Source organism: Pristis pectinata, chromosome 28, assembly GCF_009764475.1.
Source record: "Pristis pectinata isolate sPriPec2 chromosome 28, sPriPec2.1.pri, whole genome shotgun sequence".
Taxonomy (NCBI): Eukaryota; Metazoa; Chordata; class Chondrichthyes; order Rhinopristiformes; family Pristidae; genus Pristis; species Pristis pectinata.
In genome coordinates, this window is record NC_067432.1 from 28,591,648 (window position 1) to 28,613,002 (window position 21,355).

The following is a 21,355-nucleotide window of genomic DNA, read 5'->3' on the forward strand; positions in this document are numbered from 1 at the left end:
CAATTACTCTGCCTTCCAAATGATCACATGGCTTTACTATTGACTATAAAGTGAAGTTATGATAGAAAAATAAAATAGGATTTCTTGAAAAACTGGGACAATAATGTTGCAATCAATAGAATGGGCCCTGGTGACTTTGTGTATAATGATTACCGGGAATTAAAAGAAATCTTTCTTTTCTAGTTGTAATGAAGGATTAACTCTGGGTACCATCAAGTAGTTAAACTGCAAGCTCCCTTAACCTGAAATGATGACTCTTTTCCTCTGCCCACGGATGCTGCTTGAGTGTTTTTGACATTTTTTTATTTTTCTGACATTTAAAAAGAGTATTTGTGTATTGTTTGAGAATAGTTGTGCTTTTTGTTTTGAAAAGAAAATCATCATATTCGTATATTAAGTGCTGCTATTTCTTCTTTCAGACTTTAGATCCTAAGTGGAATGAAGAATTTTATTTCAGAGTGAGTATACTTTATTTGTTTCACTTTTGTATATTAGGAATTTAACATCAAAAAATGCACGTTCTCCTTGCTGTGGATAGAGCAGAGGGAAGATTATTGTATGTAGGAAGGCTAAACTAACTTCTTCAGGTCATTGGGTTACCAGTTCTTCAAATGTGAAGGGCTACACTTGTAAATGGTTACTTGCCCACTGACAGTTCTTACTGTTTTACCATAAAATAACCTGTTTATTTCTACAGGGCTGAATGTGCATGTGGCAAGGGCATAATGCCAGAAATCAAGAAATATCAGATCCTCCAACACAAAATAGGAGTATTTTTAATTAATATTACTGAACCAGAATGTTTTCACAAACCAGTTGTCTTATGTCTCGTTGCCATTTCTATACTGCACTTTGCATTACTCCAAATCTAAGCTCCACCTGCTTCTGTTTAGCAGCATTTAACTAGAGGTTCCAGAAGCAAATCATTCCATAATTTCATTCTATTTGGCCTCTCATTTTAGTCCTCACTATAAACTGAGGGTATTTAGAATTAAGTTAATAATAGCCATTAAATTTACTATTTTGCATAGTTCCTGATTGATTGGAATCAAAGAGAGGAAAGGTAATCTCCATAGTTTATTAACTTGTGATGCTGTTCACAAGGCTGGTCAATGGAGAAACCTGTAATGGAAGCAATAATGTTGAAGGTAGTTCTGTAATGTAAATTAATCTGTTTTATTTTTGCCACTGGAGGCAATGAGTCCATCAACAAACAAAGATTTCACATCAAGCTCAGAATAGATAAAGATAGATGGCTATGAATGGACTCGTTAGATACTCTGTACAATAAAGCAATGCCAGGTTTGCACAGAAAGTAATGAGAGTGACATTTTGCTCTTCATGTGCATCATGATTGTCCTTGTGAGATTTTTGTCTGCTGTAACTTTTGGGGCTGCCATTTTTCTTTGGATTCGGCATTGTGAGGAGCAGGAGATCTTTTGTTTCTTTGGCAGTGGGAAGGTCTCTGACCTGGCTTGCAGTATTTTGAGATTTGGATAGCAGAATTTTTTTTTGGATTGTAAGTGAATCTTCATTATTCTCCCACCATCCACATATACCTGCATTAATTATAAAACTTTTTTTTTAAAATGGCATTTTGTAGGTGAACTTCTGTCAGTGGAAAGATTGAGTATATTGCTGAATAATCAGAGCTTTTTTTTAAATCAACATACTTCTTTTCAGATGAATAATCAGATCTAGCCAACATTTAAATAACATTTTAAGCCAAGTTGAGTCCTGGTCTACCTCCCTACACTAATCCCATTTACCTGAATTAGGTCCATAGCCTTCCATGCTTTGACTATTCAGGTACATGTCTAACTTGTCTAGATGCTTCTTAACTGTTGTGAGAGTTGCTGCCTCTGTCACCTCTTCAGACAACACATTTCAGACTCCAACCACCCTCTCCTGTGGAAAACATTCCCTTTAAGTTCCCTCCATGTTCTACCTCTTACCTTAAATTTATGCCCTTGTGTCTTGGATACCTCCACCTTTGGAAAAAGATTATTACCATCTACCCTATCTATCCCTCATGTAGTTTTATATTCCTCTCTCTGGTCACCCCTCAGCCTCATCCAGCCTATTCAGTATTTCCTTATAACTGAAATGCTGCAATCCAGGAAATGTCCTGTTGAATCTCCTTTTCACCCTCTCCAGCACAAACACATCCTTCCTATTCTGTGGTGACCAGAACTGCACACAATATTCCAGGTGTGGCCTAACCACTGTTTTATAAAGTTATAACATGATCTACCTGTTGTTGTATTCCAAGCCATGTCCAGTGAAGACAAGTATCTCATATGCTGCCTTCATCGCCTTATCCACCTGTGTTGCCACTTTCAGGGATTTATGGACTGGTACTTCTGTTCTTCAATGCTCCCCAAAGGTCTACCATTCACTGTACATGTCCTACCCTTAGATGCTTTCCCAACATGTATTACTTTGCATTTGTCAAGATTAAATTCCATCTGCCATTGTTCTTTCCATCTGATCTATTATCATGCTGTAGCCTTAGACAACCTTCCTTGCTATCTACAATACAACACAGGAGGAGGAGGAGTTTTTGAAATGTGGTCAGAAGAAAATTATCAATGACTGTGATTCTGGCCCAATGAAAAAGGTGACATTGCTGGACTTGGTTCCAGAAATTAAGCCAAGGCAAGGAGAACCGAGATCTGTGGGGGAATTTGAATGAAGCAGTGTGACTTTTAATGTTCAGAATAGGTATGGCAAAGGACATAGCCCACTCTGGGATAAAAGTAGTTAATTGGGAAAGGGTCAGTTTCATTGGTATGAGAATGGGTCTGGCTAAGGTAAATTGGAATCAAAACTTGATAGGCAAAACTGTAAGTGCAGTGTATTTTGTGGATGGTACACACTGCAGCCACTGTTAGAACAAATGAATATTTAGAGTGGTTGATGTGCATGGAGCTTCCTTAGAGTACTGTGCTCATCCAGGAATGTGAAGAGTATTCCTTCACACTCCTTTGTCCTGTAGATAGTGGAAATGTCCTGGGGTGTCAGGTGGTGAGTCGGTCATTGCAGGATACACAGCCTCTATGCTTGTAGCCACTCTATTTTATGGCCCAACTGAATTTCTAGTCAACACTGACCCCCAGAATATTGATGATGAGGGACATGGGGATGGTAATGCTGTTGAATGTCAAAAGTAGATGATTCGACTGCCTTGTTGGAGATGCTATTTTTGTGGCACAAATATTACTTGCCAATTATTAGCCCAGGCCTGAAAATTATTTAGATCTTGTGATTCAAGTGATTGCAAGGATGAGAGTCTTCAGTTATGTGAATAGACTGGAAAAGTTTGAATTGTCTCATTGGAATAGAGTGCAAAGTGATCTGGTAGAGCTATTTAAAATCCTGAAGAGTATCAATGTAGTGAAACTGCTCCCTTTGATAGAAGGGTGAAGAACCAGGGTACGTAGAACAAAAGAATCAAAAATGAAATGAGAACATCCTTTACATGGTGCATGGCTCGCAAATGGTGCAATTGAATCTGCTTCAACTACTACCACAGGAAAAAGTCGGAGTAAGCCACGTGGTCCCTCAAGTCAAGCCCATCATTTACTAAGATTATCTAAGTGTATCTGATTGCTGGCCTCAACTCTGCTCTCCTGCCTGATCCACAAAATGATTGATTCCCTTAATCTGTCTCACCATAACAACTCTGCATACACAGCTCTTTAGGATAAAGAACTCCAAAAAAAAATTAAGAATCCTCTGAAAGAAGAAATTTCTCCTTGTTATCAATTGGTGTTATTCATAAACTGCCTGACAGATATCTGTCTGGCTCTTCTAAAGTTTTGAAAATGCTTCAGATCTTGGACACGGATGCTGAAAGGAAATCTTTCATTGTTGAACAGACCAAGGACAAGTTTGAATAAATACAAAGAATTGTATACTGGAAATGAGCTGTTGTTAGCAAATGTGAAAGGTTTTGGGACAGCTCAGTTGCCCACTTATTGAAAGTATTTGGTAGTATTTTTAATCAGGTATTTGTTTATGAACCAATAACTAATAAGTCTGCATTTGAAATGGTGCACATCATCTTCAGAACTCTCCCATCAAAATGATGCCTGCCTGGGACAAATGGTTGCAACTAGTTCTTGGCCTTGGCATTGTACAGTTTCACCAAATTGGTGTCTCTTTTACGAAATAAATAACGAAAGGGGGTGTGAAGAATTGATGCGAGTTGTGAAACATGATTTTTGCAAATGCGTTCACGTTTTGATTGCAAGAGCAAGACTAAAGCTAGAAAAGCTAGCTCTTGGCAATGGGAACAAAAACCTATCCAGGCTGATGAATTGCAACTGTTATAACAATTTAGAGGAGAATCTAGTCCAATGTTACTGAATCAATTGTATGTCATAACATTCAGCGCCACTTCAGTCTGTAATTGTCCACATAGTCACTTTGGGTCAACAGTGATTCCATATTAACCTCTGATAACACAAGGCACTGTGGTTTCAGTCTGAACACAGAACTGTTGCTGTCAAATGCATGCATGAGTATCTTGTACAGAAAAACAAAAAGGGTATGAAAGGAAAGGGAGGAAAAATGTTCTCCTTGCAACCTTAGGATGTACCAAAACATTTCGCAGCTAGTGATGGTTTTTATTAATTGAACAGTATGGTTCTGTTGTAGCGTAAGGAAACAGGATATAAAGTGAATTCAACTAAATTGATGCATTTTCAGAGAGGATGCACAAGCATTGTGGGGCAGTTTCTACCTCCTGTTTTACACAATATAGTAATTCTCTGAGCTAGTTTTTCAGACTCATGTTAACGCATTAATATTATTTTTGGAAAATCTTAATTGATACAACTTTTGGTCATTTTGATTTTAAATATCAGTTTCCTGGAGTTTGCATTGTTAAAAAGCCTATTTTGTTCTGAATTTTTCATACCTTTGAAATATGATTGTTATTAAATGTTTTTTAAACTGTAAAAATAATTTAATGTAATTTCTTTAACTGGTGTTGTCTTATTTTTTCATCATTGCATATTATTGACTTTGCCAAGTTGAATAAAAGGAGTGTGCCAGATGGGCTCTGTAACTTATTAATGTTTTACATTGGATGTGAAAATACAGTTGAGATTTATAACTTTTAAGTTAATAGCATCAATTATTTTCTTGTTTGTTGGCCAGTGTCTCTGACTGCTTAACATGCTTTCCAAGTTGTATGAAGTTCTACATTGGAGAAAGTGACTTTTATATTTACTAAAAATAAGCTATTATTAAATTCTAGCAAAACACTCAGAAAAATTTCAAAGTAATCAGGCAAAGCCAACATGGTTTTGTGAAAGGGAAATAATGTATGACCAGTTTATTGGAATTCTTTGAAGAAGTAAGATGTGCTGTAGATAAAGGGGAACTGATGGTTGAGATTGGATTTCCAGCAGGCATTTCATAAGGTATCACATCAAAAATTGTTATGGAAAAGCTCTGGGTGTATGTGCTAACATATTGAGAAGAATAGAAAGATTCCCAGATAACAGGAAACCAAGTTGGTATAAATGGATCTTTTTTACTGGTTGACAAAGAACAATATGCCGGGGGGATGGATTAGACTTAACGTTTTATAAATGGCTTGAATAAGTTACTGATGGAGTGGTTGCTAAACTTGCTGATGACAAAGGTAGAAAGCAAGTCGTGAGAGGATGCAAGAAGGCTACAAATGGATGCAGAGAGGTTGTGTTAGTGGACAAAGATCTGGCAAATGGAGTATAATGTGGGAAGATGTGAAATTATCCATTTTGGCAGAATTTTTTTTCTTTTTTAATTAAATAATGTGAAATTGAAGAGCTTTTAAGATTTAGAGGGATCCAGGATGCAAATTCTATCATGTGGACAGGCCAGAATAAGCCCATCCACAGAAATGCTGCAAGGAAATTGATGCTTCACTAAACAATGCTTGTCTTACGTAGCTGACTGTCAAAATTGGAAAAGAAAGCATAGGTTTTTTTCAGGCAGCATCTGTGGAAGGAAATGGACAGTTGACATTTCGGGTTGAGACCCTTCATCTGGACTTGACCCAAAAATGTCGACTGTCCATTTCCCTCCACAGATGCTGCTTGACCCACTGAGTTCCTCCAGCAGTATTTTTTGCTCCAGATGCCAGCATCTGCAGTCTCTTTATATCCATTGATTTTTTTTTCTGAATGTTTATGACTGTCAGAAACATTGAAAATCTGTTTTAAAAAAAATCAAACCATAAAAAACAGTCTTTAAAAGTTAAAACACTTAAAAATTGAAAAAAATGTGAAGAGTTTAAAAATGTGATTCCCTAACTGGCTAAGTTCTATTGACTAATTCTTGGATGTTAGAACCAGAAAGTACGCAACTAACTTAAACAGATAACAGGGAAAGGAGACCAGATTTGGGGGACTATTTGGTGGGATCAACTGAGAGAAGAGGCATTCAAAACTAAGTAGGTCAGCTGAAGAGTTTTGTGGCTCAGAAAATGGCTCTGTTTGATTCAGTTATGAGATTAACTGAGAGCAACCATAATTAGGTTTCTGACTGGACAACTGTGGTCTGTTTGTTCATTTTATTAAGGTTCTTCTTCTGTACATTCACTTACCTGCTGTGTATATTTTGCAACAATCAATTTGCATTAGTCCTCCTCTCACTGAAAAGAATAATTGGAGTATGTGTGTAAAGGAGTTAGCTAGTTTAGATCATGGGGGGGGGGGGGGTGGTGGGGGGGTCAGGGGGTCCTACTGCTGACATTTTTGGGCCATGGCATTACATGATTAGATAATGAATCCACATACAGAACTGAGAAATACTGCTGAATTGAGAATGGCTAAACCAGACATGGGGTTTGCAGTGATACTAGTTTTATAACCTTATCCTTTTTATCTCTCTCTCCTATTTGGAAGTATACTAACTTTAAAATAAGAGTGACCCGTGCTAAATTCATTGAACATGCTTTGCTCATCTCTAGCTGGTCTAGTCTCTAGAGGTCTACTGTATCTGTCTCATCCTGTGAAAGTCTAGTTCTAATTTTTAGGTAATCCCATTCTAAGAGATTATACTCCAGCAGTGAAGGAAGAAGAACTTTAGTTTTCCAACTCCTTTTGAGGGTGTTCTAGGTTATCACACTGACACAGATTTGGGAATTTTAAAGAATTAGTGCCTTTTAAGTTGTGGTCACTTGGTGGATGAGGTGGGGGAGAGGAGTGACATCTGTTGTATTGGAACATCAAGTTGGAAGTGTAGTAGAATGATTGTGTGCATCTACCTTTATTCAAAAACTGGTCACCCAAAATAGGCTTTCCAGCTAACTTCACCACATTTCTTGTTACTCGGGTTTTCCACCTTCATTTTGCTAGCTTATATTCTAATTTTCCTTCTGGTTTTTCACTTTTTTCCCCTCTCTCTACTATCCTAGATTCTTCAGAACCTAAGGACTCTTATTTCTCTGCTCTCTTTTTGTACTTAATTCCCGCTTGTTTGTCTCAAATGTTGACCTCTCCATTTTAGTGGTGGCAATTGCTCAAGAAGTTACTATTTTAACAATCTACGTTAAGTTCTATTTGATGTGAAATAAAACATAGAATATGTAGCCACTTATGAGAACCATGCCTTTTTTTTTAAAGAGACCTGGTTTGTTGTGCAAGTTTCCTTCATTCCAACATTGAATGTAATTGAATTATAATTTATTGTAAAGCATTCGGAGATTTTAATCAGGCCTTCGATAAAAATGCATTTTCTTTGCGTTGCAAAGTTTGAAAGGAGATGGAGATTGCTGAGACTGGTTTCTGTTAAGTTTCTAGAATGCATTTGGTGTTCCGAAGTAATGGTTGGCCATGGCATTAATGTTATATTTGATTAGGTACACATTGGAGAAGGTAAGTTATGAGCAACTTGTTCATTGACTAAAGTATGATTTATAAAAGATCTGTCGACAGTTTTCTGGAAAGGACATTTTGCTAGGTATGTTTGCATTAATTTGAAAAACTTTAGACAGGGTAATGTGAAGTAGGCAAAAAGAAGCAAGTGTCAAAGAAAAACTGAGGTAAAGTTAATGGATTGCTGAATGTCTGCAATTTACCATTTTAAAAACTTGGATCCATCATTTTTACTAACATTCTACAGCTGAAGTGATGAGGTTTAAAAGCTTTTCTTGGTTTAGGACATGAATTAAAAAGTATTTATTCAAAATATCTTGGTGATTTGAAGCAATATACGATATGATATCTTTATTAGTCACATGTACATCGAAACACAGTGAAATGCATCTTTTGCGTAGAGTGTTCTGCAAGTGTCGCTATGCTTCCGGCGCCAACATAGCATGCCCACAAGTTCCTAACCCGTACATCTTTGGAATGTGGGAGGAAACCCACACAGACACACGGGGAAAACGTACAAACTCCTTACAGACAGCAGCTGGAATTGAACCCACGTCGCTAGTGCTGTAATAGCATTACGCTAACCGCTACACTACAATCCCCTCTAATTCAGCAGAGTATACTTTGTTCTAATACTTATTGAGATGCCTTGACAATGGTTGAAGCATTGGCTACCGCTCTTTATCCATTAGGCATGTGGGTACAAGATTCTTTTGCTAAACATAAGTTAATTGATTGTTTAAAGAGATTTCATTCAATTTTTTTGATTGGTATCTTGTATTTACTTAGGCTTTTATCCCTCTACGTTTGCAGAGTTGAGGCAAATGTTGTTCATTGAAAGTGCCGAAAATTATGAAACAGTGGGTGTGATAGTTGATTTATTTTTTTGAGGGGTTGGAACAAAGGAACATAAATGAGATTAAATATGATTTGACAAAGAATAATAGGAAGTTTGTTTTGCTCTAAATACAAAGTAAGTGCCCTCCTGAGGTTAGCTTGTGTGATGATGTTTGGCAAGACTGGAAAATGTTGTACTGTGCATCTGACTTTGTTCTTGACTTAGGAGTACAACATGCTGATGCTTGAAAGTGATCCTCATCCCTTGTCTTTAAGCAAAACATTTGAAATAAACATTGGATTTTGAAGAATTCTCAATCACCCTTTTCTTCTCTGCTTCTGACTGTCAGCAGTTTCTACCTCCAAAAATATTTAGGTTTCATATCGATGCCCTTTCCTCAGAAAGGATTAACTCTGCCTCTCTCCGTGGTTGTGGAGTATTTCCAGCAATCTTTTTTTTAAATTTCAGATTTTGCTTTTTGTGGTGCTGTGTTGTTTTTAACTCTGATTAGTGGGAATACATTCTCTTATTTCGATGGGTTGGCAAACCTTTCTTTATGTGGATCTCCTGGCCTTCTATTTTTCTGAAGTGTAAACTTTCCACTATATGAATTTGAACTAGTGGAAACTGGGCTAGAAAAGTTCCACTAGACTGGAATGATATGGGTTGGCATGATGTATGGTAGTAACTTGCACAGCAGGTCAAAACAGATGGATATTGAATTTAATGTGTGTGTTATCAGATCAGTGACTTGGTTGGTAACTTGGCATTTTATTTTAAAGATTAATTACAAAAAAATGAGAGGAGGGAAATTCATTGTAAGTGCTTAATAGACCAAGGTTTATATAAAGCCCCGTAATATGGCTATATAGTTGCAATCACTTTCAGTGAAAGTGCAGTAAACAAAGTTATTGAAATGTAAGTGCTCATAAGTGAACAATAGTACATTCTAAGATTGGATTGTGTGGAACAAGTACGGATTTATTGTGTACTCCATAGTGTTAAACATTCAGTTTCACAATTTAAAATTAATCCTTCGCCAAGGCAGTCCCAAATGGCTGTGAGGAAGGAATTCTCTGACCAAGCATGTTCCAAAAATGCCCTGTGGTGTGGTTGTTTATAAAGGGCTGTAGTTAATGTTTAGAAGTTCCATATTCTTAATTCTGGTCGAAGGACTTTTGTGAAAGGAGGAAATGTTTTTATAATCAAGTCCCTGCAAGAAATTGCACCTTACAACTAAAGTAGTAAAATAGTTTGTTATAGAATGGGGAATAAATTAAATGTCTCATGGAAAACACTAAATAGAAAATACTGTAACCTGATGAGACCATTTTATATTTCATACAGTTTTATTTGAAATTCAGGAAAGTTTGTTTTCATTGTTACTAAAAATACAAAACTTTTCATTTTGAACACGTCCAAAGCTGCTGTTCATCTGAGTTTGTATGGAAAAAGAAAATCAGCAAGGCATTCATTTCCTTTCTGTATTAAGGTGTTATGTTGATGATTCAATGTAAGATTTTATTTTTGCTGTAATGTTTTATCAATTTTATCATCCAGAATTTAGCTTGTGCGCAGCCAGGGCATAATGCATATTCTAACAAAAGTTTCATCTTGTGAAGGAATTATGCCCTAAGCTAATCATTATTAGCCTCTGGCAGCTCATTCCATATACTGTCTACCTTCTGGGTGGAAAACGTTGCCCCTCAGGTTCCTATTAAACCTCTCCCCTCTCGTCTTAAACCTATGCCCACTAGTTCTTGATTTCCCAACCCTGGGAAAAAGACTGCATTCAATATACTTCCAATTTAATAATTAATAACTAGTGTACATTACATCTGTCATTGGGAATATGCTGGAATCCATTATTAAGGAGCTAATAGCGGGATGCTTAAAAATCAATCAAGCAGAGTCGATGTGGTTTTATGAAAAAGAAATGATGTTTGACAAACTTGCTGGAGTACTGGCTGGATGGCGACTGACCATCAATATTAGGTATTTGGATTTCCAGGTGGCCTCTGCTAACTAAGATGCTCCAGAAAAAGTTACTGCACAAGAGGGCACGGAGTTGTGAGTAATATATTTGCATGGATCAGGTGTTGGCTAAGCAGTGAGTCCGGATGAATGGGATGTTTTCATACTGCCCATCATATTGTGAATCTTTAGACCCCAGGAAACAGTGGAGGCATCGAATATATTTGAGGTATAGATTGACAGACATTTAAACAACAGGAGTCAAGGGATATGTGAGAAAGCAGGAAAATGTTGTTGTGGTGAAGATTAGATCAGCCATGATCATTTGATGGAGCAGGTTTGAGGGACCGGTTAGCTTCTCCCGCTCCTTTTTCCTGTGTTGCTTTATTCTTATGTAAACTTCCAACTAAAATTAAAGCCTTTTCCATTCACAGATGCCAGGTAATTAGGTTCCACCATCTATCCAGGTGCAGTATAAGTTCTTCTATTTGCAAGATGTTTTGTTAGGGGTTGTTGAGTGGTAGTTGTTGGGAAATGCTTCACACAAAAATGGAAAAGGCAAGCATCTGGAAAGTAAGCCACCTGCCCAGTATAGTCCTGCACCCCGTCAGTGTTTTCTTTACTACAGTCAGTAATAGGCCAGAACGCACAGATCCTGATGACCAGGGCCTGTATTGTGCCATTGGCAAGCATTCCATCTTTTGACCCAGAGGCCTCCCACAGGCTTCAGGGGTGTCAGTTATCTGGGATCGTTCAGGAATGCTCATTTTGGGAAAGCTGCTTTTGTATCTTCTGGGAGAGACGGGGTTCTGCTCTGGGGCTGGGAGAATTTGGGAATTTAAGACCGATATGAATCATATCACTGCTGAAGAATAGCGAGATCAGGTCTGTCTTGTATTTTGATATCTGCATTTCACCAGAATTAGATGATTTATTCATCAGAGCTTGCTCCCTTCTTATAAAATGTTGAACCCAATTGTGAGACTAGACATGGAATAAAGAAATGGTTTTACTTTGTGAATGAGGCTTTCTGCATATGTGCCTGTCACAGTTGCACATGGAGGGCCTCCCTTTCCCTCTGTGTACTCATCGTGTGCAAATTTTTATTCCTTCTGTTGATAGCAATTAGTGTGCATGAAATGTGGGTTCACATTTCATGCACACTGTCAAGGTTCACATATTCTTCATATGTGAACCTTGACAGTAAACATCAGCAGACTATTTGAGTATGGGAAGGCATAAGATAAGCCCCGTTCTGTTCTCATTTGAGAGGCAATCTTGTGTATGTTGTAAAAGTAAGCCACTGGCTGGGCCATTCTGCAGCTTTGGTCGACGTCAATTAGCTCAGCTTTGGGGATTGAAGATTGAATGTGTGTCTGTTTGGTCTGTAGCATTGATCTTATTATCCTTTGATGTATCAGTGGAGTACCTCTCCCTGTACTAACAAGTCCCATCAACCTCTATGGTGAAACAACTGCCAAAGAAGCCAGTCTTAATTCTGCAGGCCTCTCCCAGGTGGCAGCAATCTTAAGGCATGTATCAGATTTGGCAAGCTGCCAGAGGGGGCTTGTTTTAAAAATCAGGAGTACCTATGGTGCAAGTTGAGCAATTTGGGCTCATTTTCTGTGAGCTTGAGGTTATCTGATTGAATCCCACTTGTTGCAAGCTGATGGCATCTAACCCAACGTGAAAGCAGCTTTAAACTTGTCGATGTTCCTCTTGTTGTAAGTGCATCAACATAATGAAAAGGAGAAGAATTATTTTAGTAATTAATTTCAGATATGTGAATTTTTAAAAAAAAGAACTGATTAAGCTGAATAGAAGTCAGTGATTCCTGTAAAATCATTGCAAAATGTAGCACTGATTGTGGAAGGTTGTACAAAAATTCAATCTACAACAAAGTTAATTTTAGCTTAAAAGCACATTCAAACAACAAAAACAGTCCCCCTACTGTTCCCACCTGCCTACTCCACCTTTCTTACTTAGTTCCATGCTCCACCTTCCTCTTCTATCAGATTCCAGCCCATTGTTGCCTACGCTAATCACCTCCCAGCCTCCGTCACAGTTTCCACTGTACCCTCCTCCATGCGTCTATCATCCCTCATCACCTGGATCCACCTATTGCTCACCAGCTCTTGCCCCATCCCTTCCCCTTGCCTCTTTATACTGGCTATCTCCCCTCTACTTTTTAATTGAGATGAAGGGTCTCGATCTGAAACATCAACTGTCCAAGTCCCTCCACAGATGCTGCCTGACCTGCTGAGTTCCTCCAGCAGTTCACTTTTTTTTTGCTCCTGATTCCACCATCTGCAATCTCTTGTGTCTCTATTCAAAGAATAGAGGTTATTTGGACAGAATAGAAGCTACAGGCATTGCCAGGGGAGGGAAGCATAAGTTATCCTCAGTCCGTTACGCATCTCTACCAACTGTGAGAAGACAGGCTAATGAACTGAAGACTGAAATGAGGAGAACAGCAGAGGAATATCGACAGGAGTTAGAGTTGTGCAAATATGCAATCTTCAGTTATTTCAACAGCCATTGTTGAAAGTGGTCTATGTAATGTACAAATTTAAGACCGCTGAGCTATTTGGTCAGACTGTAGATTGTGGGAAGCTCAGTTTAAAATGATCATGAACTAGATAGATCATACTTTGAATATAGTGTCCAGCTCTGGCTAATGAGGTTGAAGGGACGTAATAAAGTCATGCAAGGGATGCCATTGAATGGACATCTGGATCTTCTGACACCAGTAACAAGCAAAGACCATAGAGATTTGTATTTTTCTACATTGGGACAATGTAACCACACCGGCTTACTAGAAGTATATGAAAGTAAATCCAGCGGAACACTTAAAATTTAATCATGACAATTGGAAAAGATTAATAAATGACAAATTAAAGGCAAAGATAAGTGTGACAGTAAGATGTGCAGGGACCATAAAGGAGTTTAGACTGATCGCAAGAGGCTGCAGAGGGTTGTAGACTCAGCCAGCTCCATCATGGGCACAACTCTCCCCACCATCGAGGACATCTTCAAGAGGTGGTGCCTCAAGAAGGCGGCATCCATCACTAAGGACCCTCACCACCCGGGACATGCCCTCTTCTCATTACTACCATCAGGGAGGAGGTACAGGAGCCTGAAGACCCACAGTCAACAGTTCGGGAACAGCTTCTTCCCCTCTGCCATCAGATTTCTGAATGATCCATGAACACTACCTCATTATTCCTTTTATTTTGCACTATTAATTTATTTTTTGTAATTTATAGATTTTTATGTCTTTTCACTGTAACTGCTGCCACAAAACAATAAATTTCATGTCATGTAAGTCAGTTACAATAAATCTGATTCTGGTTAGAGAATGGGCTAAAAAGATGGTCATTGGCATGAAATAAGGGAATGCGAGGTTATCCACTTTAGTAAGAAGAACAGTAAAGCAAAATGTTATTAAGGTATTGGTATTTGGAGAAATCTACTTATTAGCATAAGGGTGTGTCAGCTAAGCAGGACTACTGGGATGTTGCCTTTACTGCAAGGGGGAGGGAGTACTGGAGGAAAGAAGTCTTCTGCACTGGATTTTTGGTGCGATTATGCTTGGAGGTACTGCATACGTTGTGGTCTACGTTTTAGCAAAAAAACTTGAAGCATTGCAATGAAGGTTGCTGGGATGCAGGTCTGTCCTTTGGAGAAGGACAAAACAGATTTGGGCTGCTTCGTCAAACTTTTATAAGAATGAAATGTGATTTCAATGAAACATGCAAGTTTCTGAGGCTATTGGCAAGGTGGATGCAGTGAGAATTTTGTTGACTCACGGTGAGAAAGTACCTTTATGAATTGAGTATACGATATAGTATGACTTTGACACATTGGTGAAGAGACACTGCAGTTTAGTTGTAAGTTGCTGCTTTCAATATGAACAAACCATAAGAACTAGGAGCAGGAGGAGGCCATCTGGCCCATCGAGCCTGCTCCACATTCAATAAGATCATGGCTGATCTGGCTGTGGACTCAGATCCACCTATCTGCCTTTTCCCCATAACCCTTAATTCCCCTACAATGCAAAAATCTAACTGTGTCTTAAATATATTTAATGAGGTAGCCTCTACTGCTTCCCTGGGCAGAGAATTCCACAGATTCACTACTCTCTGGAGAAAGCAGTTTCTCCTCATCTCCGTCCTAAATCTATTCCCCTGAATCTTGAGGCCATGTCCCCTGGTTCTAGTCTCTTTTACCAGTGGAAACAACCTTCCTGTCTGTATCTTATTTATCCCTTTCATAATTTTATGTTTCTATAAGATCCCCTCTCATTCTTCTGAATTCCAGTGAGTATAGTCCTAGGTGACTGAACCTCTCCTCATAAACTAACCCCCTCACCTGCAGAATCAACCTGGTGAACCTCCTCTGCACCACCTCCAAAGCCAGTATATCCTTTCTTAAGCAGGGAGATCAGAGCAGCACACAGTACTCCAGGTGCGGCCTCACCAGTACCCTGTACAATTGTAGCATAACCTCCCTGCTCTTAAATTCAATCCCTCTAGCAATGAAGGCCAACATTCCATTTGCTGCCTTGATAACCTTTTGCACCTGCAAACCAAAATTTTGTGACTCATGCACAAGCACTCCCAAGTCCCTCTGCACAACAGCATGCTGCAATCTTTCACAATTTAAATAATAATCTGATCTTCTATTTTTTTTACCAAAGTGAATGACCTTCCATTTACCAACATTGTACTCCCATCTGCCAGACCCTTGCCCACTCATTTAACTTATCTTTATCTCTCTGCAGACTCTCAGCATCCTCTGCACGATTTGCTTTTCCACTCAGTGTCATCAGTAAACTTATATATGCTACACTTGATCCCCTCTTCCAAATCATTAATGTATATCCTGAACAGTTGCGGGTGCAGCACTGACCCCTGTGGCACCCCACTCACCACTGATTGCCAACCAACGAAACACCCATTTATACCAATTCCCTGCCTTCTATTGGTTTTACCAATCTTCTATCCATGCTAATACATTACCCCCAACTCCATTCATCCTTATCTAATGGATAAGTCTTTTATGCGGCACCTTATCGAATGCCTGCTGGAAATCCAAGTATACAACATCCACCTGTTCCCCTCTATAATGAGAGTGCACTCATTATATCTTCAAAAGAACTCCAGTAAGTTTGTCAAACAGGACCTGCCCTTCCTGAATCTATGCTGTGTCTGCCTGATGGAACCACCTCTATCCAGATGTCTCACTATTTCTTCCTTAATGATAGCTTCAAGCATTTTACCAACTACAGATGTTAAGCTAACTGGCCATTTTCTGATGTTCCTTAGATTCGGGGTCAGTTCCTGAGGATTGGAGAATGGCTAATGTTATCCCACTTTTTAAGAAAGGAGGGAGGGAGAAAACGGGGAACTATCGTCCAGTTAGCCTAACATCTGTGGTGGGGAAGATGCTAGAGTCCATTATTAAGGATGAAATAGCGGCATATTTGGATAGCAATGATAGGATTGGGTCGAGTCAACATGGATTTACTAAGGGCAAATCATGCTTGACTAATCTACTGGAGTTTTTTTGAGGGTGTAACCAGGAAAATAGACGAGGGAGATTCAGTGGATGTTGTATACCTTGACTTTCAGAAGGCATTTGATAAAGTGCCGCACAGGAGTTTGGTGGGTAAAATTAGGGCTTATGGAATTGGGGGGCAGATATTAACATGGATAGAAAACTGGTTGGCGGATAGGAAACAAAGGGTAGGGGTGAATGGATGTTTGTCAGAATGGCAGGCCGTGACTAGTGGGGTGCCACAGGGCTCGGTGCTGGGACTGCAGCTGTTTACGATCTATGTTGATGATTTAGATGAAGGCATTGTGAATAACATTAGCAAGTTTGTTGATGATGCAAAGTTGGGTGGCAGTGCGACATGTGAAGAGGAAGTTAGGAGAATTCAAGGTGATTTGGATAGGTTGGGTAAGTGGGCAGGTACTTGGCAGATGAAGTTTAATGTGGATAAGTGTGAGGTTATCCACTTTGGGAGCAGGAACAGGAAGGCGGATTATTATCTGAATGGTGTGGAGTTAGGTAAGGGGGAAATACAAAGGGATCTAGGAGTCCTTTTTCATCAGTCTCTGAAAGTGAATGAGCAAGTGCAGCAGGCAGTGATGAAGGCTAATGGAATGTTGGCCTGTATTACAAGAGGAGTTGAGTACAAAAGCAAAGAGATTCTTTTGCATTTGTACAGGGCCCTGGTGAGACCACTCCTGGAGTATTGTGTACAGTTTTGGTCTCCAGGGTTAAGGAAGGATATCCTGGCTACAGAGGGCGTGCAGCGTAGGTTTATGAGGTTAATTCTGGGGATGTCAGGACTGTCTTATGCTGAGAGGTTGGAGAGACTGGGATTGTACACGCTGGAATTGAGAAGATTGAGAGGAGATCTGATTGAAACATACAGGATTATTAAGGGATTGGACAAGATAGAGACAGGAAATATGTTCCAGATGTTGGGGAAGTCCAGGACCAGGGGGCATGATTTAAGAATAAGGGCTAGGCCATTTAGGACAGAGGTGAGGAAAAACTTCTTCTCCCAGAGGGTTGTGAATTTGTGGAATGCACTGCCTCAGAGGGCAGTGGAGGCCAATTCTCTGGGCACTTTCAAGAAGGAGCTAGATAGGTTTCTTATAGATAGGGGAATCAAGGGATATGGGGACAAGGCAGGAACAGGATATTGATTGTTGAGGGTCAGCCATGATCTCAAAATGGCGGTGCAGACTCGAAGGGCCGAATGGTCTACTTCTGCTCCTATTGTCTATGGCCTATACTTACCTGGCTTTTGCCTACATCCTTTTTTAAACAGTGGCGTGACATTTGCTGTCTTCCAATCTGCCGGGACTTACTCAGTGAATTTTGGTAAATTATCACAAACGCATCTACTATAACTTCCGCCATTTCTTTCAGTACCCTGGGATGCATCCCATCAGGACCAGGGGACCTGTCTACCTTTACACCCACTTGTATCGAGATCCTCGCCTCCCATTGCATCCATAGCATGTCAGATGCGTCCTCCACCGTGAAGACCGACACAGTCATTCAAGGCTTCGGCCATTTCCACACTACCCAATATTAATTCCCCCTGCTCATCTTCTAAGGGACAACATTCACTTTAGCCACCCTTTTCTGCTTTATATAATTATAAAAGCTTTTACTATCTGTTTTTATATTTTGTGCTAGTTTACTTTCATAATCTTCCCTTTCCTTATTGCTTGCTTAGTGGTTCTTTGTTGCTTTTTAAAGTTTTCCCAATCTTCCAGTTTCCCACTACTCTTAGCGACTTTGTATTCATCAGCTTTTAGCTTGATGCCTTCTTTTATTTCCTTAGTTATCCAAGGCTGGCTCTCCCCACCTGTACTGTACTTGCTTTTAATTGGGATATACTTTTGTTGAGCACTGTGAAAAATCTCTTAGAAAGTCTTCCACTGTTCCCCAACTATCCCACCATTAAATTTAAATTCTATTTACAGCGTGGTAACAGGCCCTTCCAGCCCAACGAGTCCGCGCCGCCCATTTTAAACCCAAATTAACCTACCCATACATCTTTGCAATGTGGGAGGAAACCGGAGCACCCGGAGGAAACCCACGCAGACATGAGAGAATGTACAAACTCCTTACAGACAGCAACGGGAATTGAACCCCAATCGCTGGCGCTGTAATAGCGTCGTGCTAACCGCTACGCTACCATGCTGCCTATATGGTGAAATGATAGCATTTCACCATATAGTCTGTGTTTCCAGTCTACGCTAGCCAACTCTCCCTCATCCCTAAAACTCAACTGCTGCTGGAAGGTCATCAACTCGGTGAAAGATGCTCTTTGGTCTGCCCGAAACTAGTTGGTCTTCCAGCACTGTGAGATGTCCGTAGGGGAATACTGCCGGCTGGCACATTCCAGGCTGCAGGAGTACATGCTGATGGACGCACTGAAGCTGGGCGCAGCCAACACAAAGGCTCGGTGGGGAAGGACTACAGTTTAGGGTTCTTCTGCCACTGGAGAGGGAGGGGCGGGGACAGGCGAGAAAGCCCCTAAATATTGTAAATACGGGACCGGGTAGTTTCCAGGGAGCCACACGTGTGGCATCGGTGCTGTTTTCTATATAAAAAGGTAACACTAATGAATGATCTGTACAAGAATGAAAAGGCTTGCACTGTTTTGTAATTGTATATAGTTTGTCTTTTATTATGAATAAAGTTTATTTTGTAAAAAAAACTCATAAGCATCAAGTCAGGGATGTTGCTGCTTGAGGGCATAGCAGGAGTGAAATGGGGGACAATATTGTCTAAGTAGAACAGTGATGCTGGCAGGCAGTGGGTGTGTTGGATACACTGACAAGCTCCAGAGGTGCAAGGGGATTCTACATGTGGAACGAGTAGAAATGTTCCCTAGGGGAAGGGTTGTTACCTAGGTCTCGGAGGATGTAGAACTCCAGTGATAAGTGGGAAGTATAATTTCTGGAGATGGGAACAATGACCTTTTACAGAATGGTTTCAGCAGACAGCGAGGTTGTTCACTGGTTAAATTCATGATGACCCTATGTAGGTGCAATCCAGTTAGTCCACACTTCTGTCCTACAAATGCTCCCCTGTTAGATACTCACCCAGCTCCCTGATTTGGTCCTATGCTCTACCTTCCTTTTCTGTCAGATTCCATCAGCCCTTTGTTGCCTTCACTTATCACCTCCCAGCATCTGTCGCTATCTCCCTCACCCGACTCCAGCTGCTAATCAACCCACCTGTCACTCGCAGTCTCTTGCCCCACTCCTCACCCTCACCTCTTTACACTGGTTATCTCTCCTCTACTCTTTCAGTCCAGATGAAGGGTCTCGACTGCCCATTTCCCCCCACAGACGCTGCCTGACCCGCTGAGTTCCTCCAGCAGTTCAATTTTTGCCCCAGATTCCAGCATCTGCAGTCTCGTGTCTCTGGTTTTGAATGATTCAGTTGAATCTACTACCACTATTATCCCAGCAGTTTATTCCACACCCCAACCATTTACTTTGTCTTAATAATTTTCTTCCCTCGTATCACTTTTGGTTCTTTTGACAAACGCCTTCATTCTGTGTTCCCTTGTTTTTGACCCTTCACAAATGGGAACAGTTTATCTCTTCCTACGCTGTTTATATCCTCACTAATTCTAAATATCTCCTTTGTTCTTGCAATCATTTTTCCAAGGAGAACTGGCTTTTTGGGGGGGCGGGGGAGAGAGAGGCAGGAATGGATTCTAAAGGTTTTTGGATTGAAGGTATTAAGGAAAGGAAGGGAACAGGAGGAAAGGGCAGTGGTGGTATTAGTTAAGGAGAATGCCGCAGTGCTTAGAGAGGGAGGATGTCTCTGAAGGTATCCATTCGAGTTTAAAAAAACAAAAGAGCAGGTGCACTGCTAGGACTCATGGAAAGGGTATGGAGGAATAAATTATTTGGGAAATTACAGAGGTGTGTCATTGTTATACAGCACAGAAAAGGGGACCTTCAGCCCAACATGTCCATTCTGACCAATTTCCCATCTACATTAATCCCACTTGTCCTCACTAGAACTATATTCTTCCGTGGCTTGTCTGTTTAAATGTCTGTCAAAATGCTGCTTAAATGTAGTGATTGTACCTGATTCCACTGCCTCCTCTGGCAGCGTGTTCCAGATATCAACCTCTGTGTATGTGGGGTATGTCTGTATAAAAATAAAACCTACCCCTCAGATCCTGTTTAAAACTCCTTCCTCTCACCTGAAACCCATGTCGTCTTATTTTGGCACCGCCACCATGGGAAAATGACGATACCCAACAAGAGAAAATCCAGCCATCACTCCCTGACATTCAGTGGCATTGCCATCATTGAATCCCCCACTCTCAACATCCTGGGGGTTACTGTTGACCAGAAACTAGAGTAGCCACATACACAAAGAGCATGTCAGAGGCTAGAGGAGGAGTAACTCACCTCCCGACTTCTGTCCACCATCTACAAGGCTCAAGTCAAGAGTGCGACTGAACACTCTCCACTTGCCTGGATGAGTGCACCTTCAAGAACACCCAAGAGGCTCAACACTGCACAGGACATAGCAGCCTGCTTGATAGGCACCCCATCCACAACCATTCACTCACTCCACCACCGACACACAGTGGTAGCAGTTTGTACCATCTACAGGATGCACTGCATCAACTCACCAAGACTCGTTAAGCAGCATCTTCTAAACCCACTACCTCGACCAGCTAGAAGGACAAGGGCAGCAAAAGCCTGGGAACACCACCCCCTGGAACTGGCCCTCCAATCCACACACCATCCTGACTTGGAAATATATTGCTGTTCCTTCACTGTTGCTGGGTCAAAATCCTGGAACTACCTCCCTAACAGCACCGTGGGTACACCCACACGTCAAGGACTGCAGCAGTTCAAAAAGTCAGATCACCACCGCCCTCTCAAGGGGCACCTCGGGATAGGCAATTAAATGCTGGCTCAGCCTGCAAAGCCCACATCCCTTGAATGAACAAAAGAAATCTGACTATCTCGCCCATCTATGCGTCTCACAATCTTATATGCTTCAATCAGGTCACCCCTCTGCCTCATTCGCTCCAGGAAAAACAAACCCAGCCTATCCAATCTGCCCCCATAACTAAAGTCCTCCAATCCTGGCAACA

The 21,355-nt window shown here is 40.5% G+C and overlaps 1 protein-coding gene across 3 annotated transcripts in view; it reads left to right on the forward strand.

Moving 5' to 3' along the window:
* nedd4a (NEDD4 E3 ubiquitin protein ligase a) overlaps positions 1 to 21,355 on the forward strand; it is a 139,168-nt gene that overhangs the window by 28,621 nt on the left and 89,192 nt on the right. For all 3 annotated transcript variants that reach the window (XM_052040374.1, XM_052040375.1, XM_052040376.1), the window contains one exon: positions 420 to 458. In XM_052040374.1, the coding sequence (XP_051896334.1) occupies positions 420 to 458 (39 nt within the window). The remainder of the gene's footprint in view (positions 1 to 419; positions 459 to 21,355) is intronic.